The 12,596-nt window shown below is 40.5% G+C and overlaps 2 protein-coding genes across 11 annotated transcripts in view; both read left to right on the top strand.

Annotated features, from left to right (window-relative positions):
- Nucleotides 1-90: 90 nt before the first annotated feature.
- Nucleotides 91-3,546, top strand: LOC129786564 (katanin p60 ATPase-containing subunit A-like 1). The gene is made up of 4 exons (XM_055821670.1): nt 91-240; nt 808-1,011; nt 1,090-1,322; nt 2,135-3,546. The coding sequence occupies exons 2-4, from the start codon at nt 832-834 to the stop codon at nt 3,309-3,311; spliced, it is 1,590 nt and encodes a 529-aa protein (XP_055677645.1). The 5' UTR covers nt 91-240; nt 808-831; the 3' UTR covers nt 3,312-3,546.
- A 518-nt stretch (nt 3,547-4,064) lies between these two features.
- LOC129786446 (trithorax group protein osa) overlaps nt 4,065-12,596 on the top strand; it is a 75,840-nt gene continuing 67,308 nt past the window's right edge. For all 10 annotated transcript variants that reach the window (XM_055821490.1, XM_055821548.1, XM_055821497.1 and 7 more), the window contains exons 1-2: nt 4,065-5,129; nt 5,737-6,534. In XM_055821490.1, the coding sequence (XP_055677465.1) occupies nt 5,758-6,534 (777 nt within the window). In that variant the 5' untranslated portion in view covers nt 4,065-5,129; nt 5,737-5,757. The remainder of the gene's footprint in view (nt 5,130-5,736; nt 6,535-12,596) is intronic.

The raw sequence follows: 12,596 nt of genomic DNA on the forward strand, positions 1-12,596 counted from the left end.
TCATTTTTTAATCATTTCATCTTTTTTTTTAGAAGAAAAAAAAATTGTTTTTCGTTAACTTTTCCAAGAAATCTTCAGTGATTCAGTGATTCCAAGTCGATTACTGGTGATTCATGTTTTTTACAGTGTAGCCGTAGTCGCAGAGTGTCTGGCTGTCAAAATGACACCACCGTACAAAAGATTGTCGTGCATGTGAAAAAAAATAAATCGCATTTTCTGTTGAAAGTAATTCGGCAACTGGTACGTAAATTGCAAAAAACTCTTCCCGACTATCCCCAGCATCTGGGGAATTTGTCGCAAAGTGCCCAGGTGTGGGGGAAATTGCCAAAAGTGTGGAAAACAGAATGATGGCTCCGCGAATCCGGGAGTGCTTGTCCAAAAATGGGAATTAATTTTCAATGTCGAATTTTATTTCTCACACCGCAACGAGGTCTTTTTCTTGGTGATATTTTGCACCTTCAGGGTCGCACGACCCGCCCGCGATTTATGGAAAAATGCTGCATGCACACGGAAAGTACTTATTTTCCATCCGGTGCGACTCGATTTTCCACTCCACTACCTCTTCCGCGGAATGGCTTCTTTTGCATGGGGTCCCCGTATTTCTATTGCCCGAAAATGTGTCTGGCAAATTGCATGGGAAAGGAGAGAAGTTACGGTTGTGCTGCCTTACTCATTTGCGTTCATACAGCCGGTGGGAGGTGGAATTTTTGAGTGGGCGTCTAATGCGAGGGGGGCGCGAACCGCGACAAAAAATAATCTCAGTGCGGCCCCCATTAAGATTGTCTTCCGATCGTTTTTTCTTCACAGATCTGCGGCTCTCCCGGCATAGGAATGACCGTGATGGCAGCAGCTTCAGCATCTGAGATCAGCGAAAACGCGAAACTTGCCCGTGAAATGGCACTGATTGGGAACTATGACTCTGCCGGAATTTACTACGAAGGTGTCCTTCAGATGGTACAGCAACTAGTACTTGGGATCAGTGATCCCGTACGCAGGGGAAAGTGGACCTTGGTGAGTTGTCTTAAAGCGCATTTCCTTTGTCTTATTGTGTCTCACATGCCCCCCTTCCATGTGTCTTCTCATTAACAGATTCAGCAGCAACTGTCCAAGGAGTACAGTGAGGTCAAGTCCATTCAGAGGACATTGACAGAGATCAGCATTGATATGCAAAGTGCAACACTAAAAACGAAACTTCGTGTGCCTACAACGGAAGTGCCTACAAGAGATCCAGCTGCGTGGTTTCGTCCCGATCCGGACGTTTGGATGCCACCATCTCACCGTGATCCGGACGTTTGGCCACCGCCCACGCCCCAAGATTCGAGGTAATATATTAAAACAAACATCTGTGCAAATGTCTCTCTTTAGAGCGCGGCTGGATGATGATAATATTAATGCCTCGCTCCGGTGCTTCTTTGTATTTTTGCCCGCAAATTATGTAATACAAAGCATACGAAGAGGCGTTGTATTAAGTAAAAAGAAAAAAAAGAAATCTTGTCTCAGCTTCTAAAAACAAGCAGCACCCTTTTGGAACCTAACAAGCCACACACGCAAAAGTCTCTGCAGTTTTGCACCCAAAATGTAATGGAAGAAAGTTTTTTTTTATAAGAAAAAAAATTTATTCAACATGAAAGTGCTTTGCATAAATTTTTTCTTTTACCTTCTAATCATAAAATTTATTCATTTTAAATTTAAATTTATCTGCCTTTCTTTATACTTTGTCTTCTTCATTGATGTGAATTGACTTTGGGAGTCAAGTTCATTCCACCATGACCGCGCTGGTGCTCTGAATTTGATGGTCATGGGGTCAAAAATTGAAGAGTCTCCTCAATCTGTTGGGCTTGATAAATTTATTGAACGTTTTATTTACCTATTTCGGGAGTTTTTGAAGAAGCAAACACGAAGATATTTCCGCCTCGACTCTCTATTTCTCCCTCCCTCTTCCATGTTAATATTCTAATGAGATGTGAGTGCAATCTACACGATCACACGGAGAGAGAGAGAGGCTCAGTCAACCTTGAAGTGGCTGCTAAATCAAACATTTTTGCTGCTTTGGTATTGGTTTGGTGTTTGTCTAATCAACTAACCATTTATTATGTTTTCTTCTTCATTTTTTCTTTCATTCACTACAATGTAGATCCGGTGGTCCAGCACGACAGCAGCAAAAGGGACGAAAGCCGGAACCACCGCGGAAGACAATGTCCAGACCCAGTACGACTGCAAAGAAGGATGGCAAAGGAGCAACAACCAGTGGGGCAAAGGGTGTCAATGGGAAAGTACCGGTGAGGGAGAGTCGTCGAGCAGCCCCGGGAAATGACAAGCAGCAGCAGCAGGATAAGAGTCCCGATGAGGAAGTGAAGGAGGAGGAGCCGCCAGAGGAAGAACGTAAATTTGAACCAGCAAGTCATGCTGATGGAGATCTCGTAGATATGCTTGAAAGGGATATTTTACAGAAGAATCCCAACATTCGATGGGATGACATTGCAGATCTCGTGGAGGCAAAGAGACTCCTCGAGGAGGCCGTTGTACTGCCAATGTGGATGCCGGATTACTTTAAGGGGATTCGACGACCGTGGAAGGGTGTCCTCATGGTGGGTCCTCCAGGGACGGGAAAAACCATGCTGGCCAAAGCTGTGGCCACTGAATGTGGTACGACCTTCTTTAATGTCTCCTCATCGACGCTCACATCCAAATATCGCGGAGAATCAGAGAAGCTCGTACGTCTTCTCTTCGAGATGGCACGCTTCTATGCACCAAGCACAATTTTCATTGATGAAATTGACTCCCTGTGCTCACGCAGGGGATCTGAATCCGAGCACGAGGCCTCGCGTCGTGTGAAGTCTGAATTACTCGTGCAAATGGACGGCATTAGTAGCGATGAAGCCACAAAGGTTGTCATGGTGTTGGCTGCAACAAACTTCCCCTGGGACATTGACGAAGCTCTCAGGCGACGCCTCGAGAAACGTATCTATATTCCACTGCCCAATGACGATGGTCGAGAGGCATTGCTCAAGATAAATTTGCGCGAAGTGCAACTGGACCCATCTGTGGATCTCAAGAGCATCGCTCGGAAATTGCAGGGATATTCGGGTGCAGATATCACGAATGTATGCAGGGATGCCAGCATGATGTCGATGCGACGGAAGATTGCCGGCCTTAAGCCGGAACAGATAAAATTGCTGGCGAAGGAGGAGGTGGATCTGCCCGTGTCCACCAAGGACTTCATCGAAGCCATCAGCAAGTGCAACAAGAGTGTTTCTAAGCATGATTTGGAGAAGTATGAACAATGGATGAGGGAATTTGGCTCTTCCTGATGCACCCTATAGCAATGCACCCACACAACCCCGCAAAATGACCCCTTAACCCCCCCGGATTTAACACAGTTTTTCCGTGCAATCGAATTTTAATTGCTGCAGCAACAAAAAAAATATCGAAAAAAGGCCATTCTTCTTCCACAGTTGGGCACAAAAACTCCAACTTGTGATTTTTTAAGATGTACTTAAATTAATGATACTGAATTTAATAAAAATAATTAAAATTCCTAATTAATTTTATACTTTTTTTTCAAATTAATTTTGAATATTATTTTGGGTTCATCGTTTTATTCAGCAGTTTGCGTATTTGCTTATAATACAGATGCAATATTTGCTGATGAAGTCAACTAGTGGCCAATTTTCCATGGAAAATCTAATTTTTTCATAAATTCTTGGATTTTCCGGCTCCTTCGATACCTTTCCGAGGATTTCCCGGAGGAAAAATGCGAGTTTTTGTGAAAAAAGGCCGAATTCGGCCCATAGATTTTTTCGACCTCTTTTTGAACTTTTTGCGCCAGTATTTTTTTAAGAAATAAATTATTGCGAATTCCCCCCAATTTTGGTATCGATCAACACAGCAACCATTCCTCTTATTGGAAAATTTCATCACACCGAGAAAAACTCCAAAAAACGCGAGAAAATTGAGAAAAACCAACAATGCGAGTGAGATAGACATATCCCACTCATGCTTGAAACATATTTCAATCGATGTTGAAACATATTTCTCCTCGAGTTGAAACATATTTCACATAGAAGGAAACATGAAGCAGTGAAGAAACAATTGTGGGCTTTTTTCTAAAGTAGAGAGAATTTTTCGGCGTCACTCACCGCGGATCTGCAAAAAAGGACATTTTCCCGTGTTTTAATTAATGCGAATAGTGTGGAAAAGTAAGTGGGCGCCGCGTGTGATCGACTGGTGGTGTTTTCCGGGCCGCCAAACGTGCAGAAGGGTGTGAAAAGTCGCAAAAAATGGGCGTCCGACGCGCCATTTGGTGAAGGTTCGGTTATTTCGTCCGGGAGACGATGTTGGGTGCAAAAACGGGAGAAAATCCCACCGTGGGTGCTTCTCTGTGAAAAAACAACAAGGGTGCGAGTGGATTTTGGGCAAAAGAGCCCCCTCAAAGAGTGGGTAGACGGAGAAATTTTGTGTCTCCTTTGTTCGTCGTACCGGAGAAGATTTCTTGTGTGTGGCTGCTGCGCCCCCTTTGCATTTTGTGAACTCTCCCCCATACCCCCTACGAGAATATTTGGGGCGCACACCCGGACGGCAAAAGTGTATGTGGGGACGCTGGGTGTTGGTTTCTTACGGATGATGATGGACTTTTGAGAACTTTTTTGTTCAGCGCGCAAATCTTCGCCACCAACACACAGGGAGGGCAGCCGAACGAATCCCAAATACACACAACCAGCCGGCATTTTGCCACTTTTTCCACGACGCGAACGACGTCGATCATCAACAAAATAGTCATTATTCCGTGTGCTTTTTCGTTTGCTTCTTCTTCTCCGTTCTTCCCAACCACACACCATCACCACGAAAACGGGAGGAAGAGGAGACGCGGAGGATAAAACTTGCGGATCCGGACAACTCGCCACAAACACACAGTGCTGAAGAATTCTCGCGAGCCCGGGTAAAAGGTGCTCCAAAGTGTACGCGCGCGTTGAAGTGTTCGCAGAGTGCTCGCCAAATTGTGAAGTTTTTTTTTAAAAAAAAAAAAAGAAAAACCCAAAAAGTAAAATTGTGAAAAATTAGGAAAAGAAAAAAGACAAGAAAATTGAGAAAACAATCTTCCGAGACGATTCCTATTTCCTGTTCTCTTGGTACAAAAATCTCTTCTTCTCTCTTATTCATTTTTATATTATGTACCTCCTCTTAAAAGTCTCTGATGTGATCATTTCACCTGAGCGCTGTGTTTTCTCAAGTCGCGAGTGTTTGAGAAAAACAAGAAATCTCTATTTCCGTTCGCCTTTTCTTTGTCAAGTCTTTCTTTCGCCTCTCTTCAGCAGTGAAGAGAGAGACTGTGAGAAAATGACCATTGAAGATTTTTTTTATTTATAAAATAGAAATCCCCGTGAGATGAAAAGAAATTTGTCGCTTTGGGGATGATTTCCTTATCATATTGATTTTTTTTTGCGAAAAAGTTTTGCCTAAAAGTAATTTCGAGATTTTAATTTCCGTCGGAACAGAATTTTCAGAAAGAAAGAAGAAACAAACAGCGCTCATTTGAATTGATCGTGAAATCCCTATTAGAACTAAATTAGAAGTATTCGGTAGTTTCTTATGTAGTTCATACACACCCATAAATAAAATTTTAAAAAGGGCCTCATTAAAAGAATTAACGAGTATTTAAGAGTTAAATCTTTCAATGTGAGGGGCTAAAGTGCAAATGAATGGGGGTTGTATTAAAAGAAAAGTGAAATGTTGCAGAATGGCAGCGAGACAGCGAAAATGGCCGGAAATGGTGGACCGCCACAGCAGCAGACACAGCAGCATCACCACCAACAGCAGCAGCATCATCATCTTCAGCAACCTCATCGTCCACCGGGCGGCATGAGTGATCCACAGCAGCAAAGCCAGCAGCAGCAACAGCAGCAAAAGGTTAAATCACCGCCGGGAAACGGGCCACCAATGGATCCTTCGGCAATGCCACCCCACCATCATCCATACAGTGAACCGCCTGGTGGACATGGGATGCCACCCGGTTCGGCACCTCCACCTGGTGGGCCACCACCCCCACCGCCAGATGGAATGATGAGTGGCGGTGGGAAGGATGATGGGCCAACCGGGCTGTACCCCGGACATCCGGCACAGTATCAGCAGCGTTACCATGACCCAAATGTCATTCCGCAAAACGATCCCTATAGCCACTATCGGGTTGTGAGCGGTGGCAAACCCACAATGATACCGCCAAGTCGGCCACCGCAGCGGTATATGCCATCTCCGGGGGGACCGGGGAATCCACCGGGTGCCCAAGTGGTACCTGGACAGCCACCTCAGGGCCCTACGCCAACGCTGAATAGTCTGCTGCAGTCGCATCCGCCTGCACAGCATCGTGGCGGCTATCCAAATAGCTATGATCACCAACAACCGCCGCAGCAGCATCCGCCACCGCCGCCGCCACAGTCGCCTTATGGACCCCATCAGGCACAAGGATGGGCACCACCGCCACGGCCCTATAGTCCCCAAATGGGTGGCCCAGGGCAACCCTACAGGCCGCCGCCACCGGTAAGTCTTATCACAATTACCCCAATTTTAGCTAAATAGAGTAAATTGTTATACATATAAGCATAATAAGTACATATAGTATGTGTGGGATGCGTGGTATGGGAAGTGGGTGAGGAGAGAGACCATCGAGAAATTGTGAGAGGTCAGGAAACTATTAACGTCATGCCAAAGTGCTGTTGAGAGAAATAATTATCGTTTTGCCTGTCTCAGCGTCCTCTTTCCAATTTTGCCCGTGTTTTCTCACATCTGAGATTCTCCCTTAACTCCCCACCCCCCACTCATCCGCCTTACCCCATCTCCATTTTCTTTCTTCCGCCCAATGTATTCCACGAAGGGTGAATAACTTTCCAAAATTTCTCTCCATCTCCCATTTTTGGGGGGATGACGACAAGATGAGGATGTGGGGGGGGGGAATGCGGGGGTTTCGCACCACGCAAAAGGTTACCTTCAATTGTGTTGTGTTGGCATTTTAAAAAATAATAATAAAACATCAACATTATACATTAGGGGAGTATGGTTTAATTCTGAACTTAATGCTCTTGAATTTCCTTTTTATTTTTATAACAAATAAGGGTGAGAAATACAACAAATTCTATTGTTTTCTCTATCTTCTATTGAACATTTTAATACGGTTTTCCCAATTGACCTCTAATACTAAAAAAAAAAAGTTTTTTTTAAATGAGAAAAAAGATCTCTGCTACGAAAGAGTGGACTGAGTGGAAAGTTGTGATTTTACTGATGCATTTTCACTGAGAATTTCGTGCGTGTTTGGTGGAAATGATGAGTGAAAGAGGGACTCTTTTTTGTGTGTGCAGAAAAAAGTGGGCAATTTAGATTAGATTGCCAGCTGTTCCCGCGCTTTTTGTGTGTTCATATTGAAAAAATACACGTGTGATTTTTTTTCTGCTCTCCCTCTCTCTTTAACTTCTTTTTTTTGTTTATATGCGTATACGGCGTTCATTTCCATATAAATTTCTGTGAATCACACAACATCATCATGCATATATGTACATGAGGATGAGAATGATGGGCAAAGAAGGTGAAATGGCACCATTTATGGATTTTGTAAGAGATAATGCAAAAGATAGAAAAGATTTCTTTAAATTGTTTTTTTTTCCTCACCACCTTCTTCCTTCACTATAACTGGCCATTTGTTTGTGATAGGTACCTACCTACCTTCGATATATAGAATTTTATTTCTTTAAAGTGATTGAAAAGGGATGAGAAGAAGAAGAAAAAAAAAAGAGAATTAAAAGGCTGAACATGGTATTGTGAATTGAAAGTCTCTTATAACAATAAGGAGTGTATTATTTATCATCATCTGTCAGACGTCAGTCGTGCTATATATGTATGTATTTTCTTTATGTGTAAATATATGGATGTATACCGAGGGGGTTTCGTGTACGTATAGTTAAGTACAAAATATTGATTCGTTTTCGATAAAAATTGTAAATAAAACGTGATGTTGTCAGTTCGGTTCATTGCACTTAAAGGCTATCCACGGTTATACTCTCACCGTGGTGTCATCGTTTTGTTTCATTTTACTGGGAATTTATAGAGAGATAGCTTGTCTTTTATCCTCCTACCCCAATATCCCATTTGATATGCGTGATTTAGTCTATATTTTTTGCAAAATTCTGATGAATGAATTGTTCACAGTATTTTGTGAATGAAATTCATAAAATTAAGAAAGTCTGATAAAAAATTTAATTCTCCTACGAATAGGGTTAAAAGAAATCATAAAAAAGTGTTCATGTTCTTTTTAGAAAATTCTCAAGTTTTTTTATTTATGTGAAAAACATACTTTTCATTTCTTTTTCTTTTAGTGAAATCACACAAAAAGTGCAAGAGTGCAGTGGAAGTGTAAAAGACGGTCAAATTGAGCCTGATAAAGAAGTGCCAGAATGCGTTTTAGCATCTACGTCAGAAGATTCTTGGATCGATATTAAGGACACTTCACGTAAGCTGTACACACTGAAAACACAGACACAGGCTGATGAACAAGCACCGTTGAAAACAGAGTTGATTTTATGAAAAAAATTTCTTTTTCTTATATTATTTGTAACAAGTTTTTTTTTATTTAAAAATGTTAAACTTTGCTAAAATTTTTAAATAAAATTGAAAGGAATATTTCTTTTTAAAACATGAAGCATATTTAGAATAGAGAACGAATTTCTGTGATATGAATAAATATTTGTACCTGAAGAAGGAGACATAAATTCCCGAAACACAACAAATAAAATTGAAAAAAAAGACATCTTGTATTTTATTTTCCTTGCATTTTTAATAGATTCTTCTCAAGGGCCTACAACAAAATATAATGGCCTGACACAATAAAAAAAATAATCCGTGGATTTTTTTTAATCACCCTCCATCATGTGGACAATATTTTTTTATCGTGACTGTGCGTGTATTTTGTGAAATGATTTCGTGAGATTGGTTTTTGGCGCTAAAATCACGTTCCACTTACACCCAGGCCGTATAGACTTAATTTAGGCTGCAAACGAGGAATGGAATCAATGTTATCAATCTGGAAAATTTCATACATTGCACGAGTTTTGAGGTTTAGTGAGAATTTTGCGGGTGTGAGGAAAGGGAAATGTTGTGCAGGGGTTTGAGGGGGGTAGGTGGAAATGTTTGACTACCAACATGGAGTCACTGTATCCGAGCATCTCTATATACAATTTGTAGTGTGTAGTTAGATATAAATTTGTTGCTGTAATGAGGTGGTTTTGTGCATATCATGTGCACTTTCTTGAAATGGGGCGATACGGTGTCCGAAGAAGGATTTGTTTGAGTAGCAATGGAAAGGGGGGAGGGGTTTAAGGAGATAGTGGGTGGTAGTGGATACTGTGTGATTTGTTCTTGGCTAAAGTCAATCAATAAAGCAAATGTGTTTGTGTATGGGAATGTATTTGCATATTATGTTGATGTCGAAGGAGATTCCCCAGAGGGTGGTTTTATCAACCCTCCTGGGGTTTTATGTTCCCTCCCCACATATATATACCACAGCTATATCTCAATAGATATAGGAGGAGTTAATGCTCTCAATACTATAAAATCCTCCAGTGGATCCTGTGAATTGTTGAGTAGGTCAGTGAATGCCAAATGCCTTTTAAATCATTTGCTGTGTTGTTAAACTCAATTTGTTTTCCACGTGTATTGTACATATTATATGGGCTTTCTTCACTTTACCATCTTAACTTTCTATATCCTGTTTTTCCTGCTCTCTGCGTCCTTTCCTTCTTTACCTGCGCCTAATTTATTAGTGTAAGTTGCAAAATATATATTCTCGGGATTTTTTTCTTTCAATCCTGCTCTTTTGTGTCTGTTCACCAACCCTCAATACCCGGGCATTTGTTTATGACTACATACATACATGGTGTAGTGACCCCTTGTTATGCTGTCTTATACATAAATGTACAATAAGATAAATCTGCATTCTATCGCATTTCTTGGTGGGAGATGATCAATTTGGAATAGAAGAGGGTCATAGGCGGGGGGAGGGAAGGGTGCACTTGGTATACATAGCAATTATGCATGTTATATGCTTTGGATGTAGAGCACAGAGATGAATTCCAATCCCCATCCCATCATTTGTGCATAATCTTACACTTGTACCACTCACCACACCATATATATGTATGTATGTACCGTAGAATCATGTTATACCACACAGTATACAATTCAGCCTTGCCAATTTAACATTTTAGTCCCCATAGTCTCACCCCCTTGATCCCAATTGCGCTTTTATATAGTAAAATCCATTGTACATAGAATGGTTGCATACTAAATGTAGGTATAAATTGTATATGTATACAGAGATATGCGTACAAAGGGGGTGAGATGAGAAGGAAATTATGTGAATGAGATGTGGGGGTGGGATTCAACAACTGAATGTATGTAGATGTAAGTGTTTGTACTCAAACATAATGGTCAAACATTGCTATGCACATTGTCTGGCTTTAAATGGGCTAATTAGGGTGGATGCTTTGGGGCAAAATACCGTGGGTGGTGGTGGTAGAAATTGGAGGTAGCACAAGCATTATGTGGCAATAAATGATATGGCATGGGGATTTGAATTGTTTTCCACCGGGGGGATGGTTTTGTACATTATATAATACAGCATACACAGTGTATGTAATATATTGTGTGCATGTAGTTATTTTCATGTAGTACACAGTAGTGCAATTGATTTTCTCTATTTATATAGTTAAATCCTCTCTCTCGGTGCTGTATAAGTTTTAAAGGACACTATAATACATCATTTTGCTGTATATGCAAAATTTTCATCTGCAATTCGTAAATTATTGGTGTCAACCCAAAAAAAAAAAAAAAGATTCGAGAGCTTACCGACAAAATTCCAGCTTTAACATAAAAATCCACGAGAAATTTATTATTACATAAAGGGGGGATAAAATAGAATAAAGTGAATACAGAGTATATATTATAATGTATTGGAATTCTTTTTATATAAAGTTTTAAAAATAAGTCAGTTTTATGTATCAAAAATATACGACATGAATGGCTATTTTTACATATATCTTCTGAAAGAATTTTTTTTGGTGGAAACGAAAGATTGACAGGTGTTTGTGAATTTTTTGCAGGATTCTCCTTTCAATATAAATCAACTCTCATAAATATTCATCCATCAAATTATAGGTCATTCTAAGTAATTTATGTTGATGTTTTTCGCACCCTCCTTGTACTACCCACCTACATAGCGTCAAGTTGTATGAGTATAGAACTTTTTTTTTTTTTCAGAAACATGTGTGACAGTTAATTCAAAAAGTCAGACAAGAGTAATACTCTTTTTACCATCAGCCTATGCAAACAACATTTTTTTTTGTGCAAGCAAACCAGAGAGACAGTAATAAAAATAAATCGCGAATTGTATTCTCCCCCATTTATTGTCATCATTCACACAATTCTCCTCTTTTTTGTTGTTGTTGATATTCTTCCTACATATTTGCCTGCTACTGTTTCTCGCAATCTCTTTTGGCTTTTCACCAATTTCGTCATATCAATGAAGTGGATGATGTGAGAATCATTTTATTAGACAAGAGAGAGAATGACGACAAAAAAGGGGGGCACGCTGACTTCAATACACTTCACATTTGTACACACATCATTTACTACCAAACATATTCAACATTATATGAATGGGTATGACATGGCATATAAAAGTACTTTTATCCCTTGTTTGCCCCCCGCATCACCTCCAGAAAGAGTGAGAGAGAGACAGTATTTTGCCCACAATTCTCACACCATTTCCACCCCCTATTCCCAAAACCGTGCCCATACACGTTACCGCCTGAACCCCACCCAAAAACCCCTTTTAGCTAAGGGTAGATGGGGAAGGTGGTGAGTTGAGGCACAAAAAAAAGAGTGTGTATAACATCAATCCTTAAATCTCTTTCGACACAACCACACATTGAGTAGGTCAGGTACATCCATGACCCGTATGGATATATCTATATACCGTTGCTACTTTATATCTTCCCTCCCAAGTTCCCACCCCCAACCATTTCTCCTGCCATCCAAAGCACACACCACCCTATGTACCACATAAAATGTATATGTACAAATTTAAGCATTACATATGCGTATCTTCAAGATATACGCATATAAATTTCTAACTATATTATACAAATAATGCTAAAATGTCTCTATATAGCATACATTTATGTACTGTACATACCTACCCTCTTTGGGGGTTTGTCTTGATTCACATGACGCAACACAACCGCAAAGAAATAAGTTTAAACAATCCCCTAAAAACGCATTCGTATATTTTATTGTTTCACATTGTATCTCAATTCTTCTGTCAAACTGTATTTTTTTCCACCACCCCCAATTCCATTCTCAACTAAACACCAACCCCCCGGTTTTTTTTGCATTTGTATGCAGATTGTGCAATCTTCATTGCATTTCACTGGCTGATGTTCAAACTACTTGCAAATCCCACCTAACTCTATCGTTCAAATTTATATACATAATACACTGTACGTAGGTACATATGCATATACATAATACACCCAACAACCACGTCCCTGTCTCCA

Source organism: Lutzomyia longipalpis, chromosome 1, assembly GCF_024334085.1.
Source record: "Lutzomyia longipalpis isolate SR_M1_2022 chromosome 1, ASM2433408v1".
In the NCBI taxonomy this organism is placed as follows: domain Eukaryota; kingdom Metazoa; phylum Arthropoda; class Insecta; order Diptera; family Psychodidae; genus Lutzomyia; species Lutzomyia longipalpis.

Excerpts from the sequence above, each read along its gene's own strand:
- LOC129786564 (XM_055821670.1), top strand. The coding sequence starts at position 832 with ATGACCGTGATGGCAGCAGCTTCAGCATCTGAGATCAGCGAAAACGCG. Across the intron at positions 1,012-1,089 it reads GCAGGGGAAAGTGGACCTTG|ATTCAGCAGCAACTGTCCAA; the intron begins GTGAGTTGTCTT and ends TCTCATTAACAG. Across the intron at positions 1,323-2,134 it reads CCCACGCCCCAAGATTCGAG|ATCCGGTGGTCCAGCACGAC; the intron begins GTAATATATTAA and ends ACTACAATGTAG.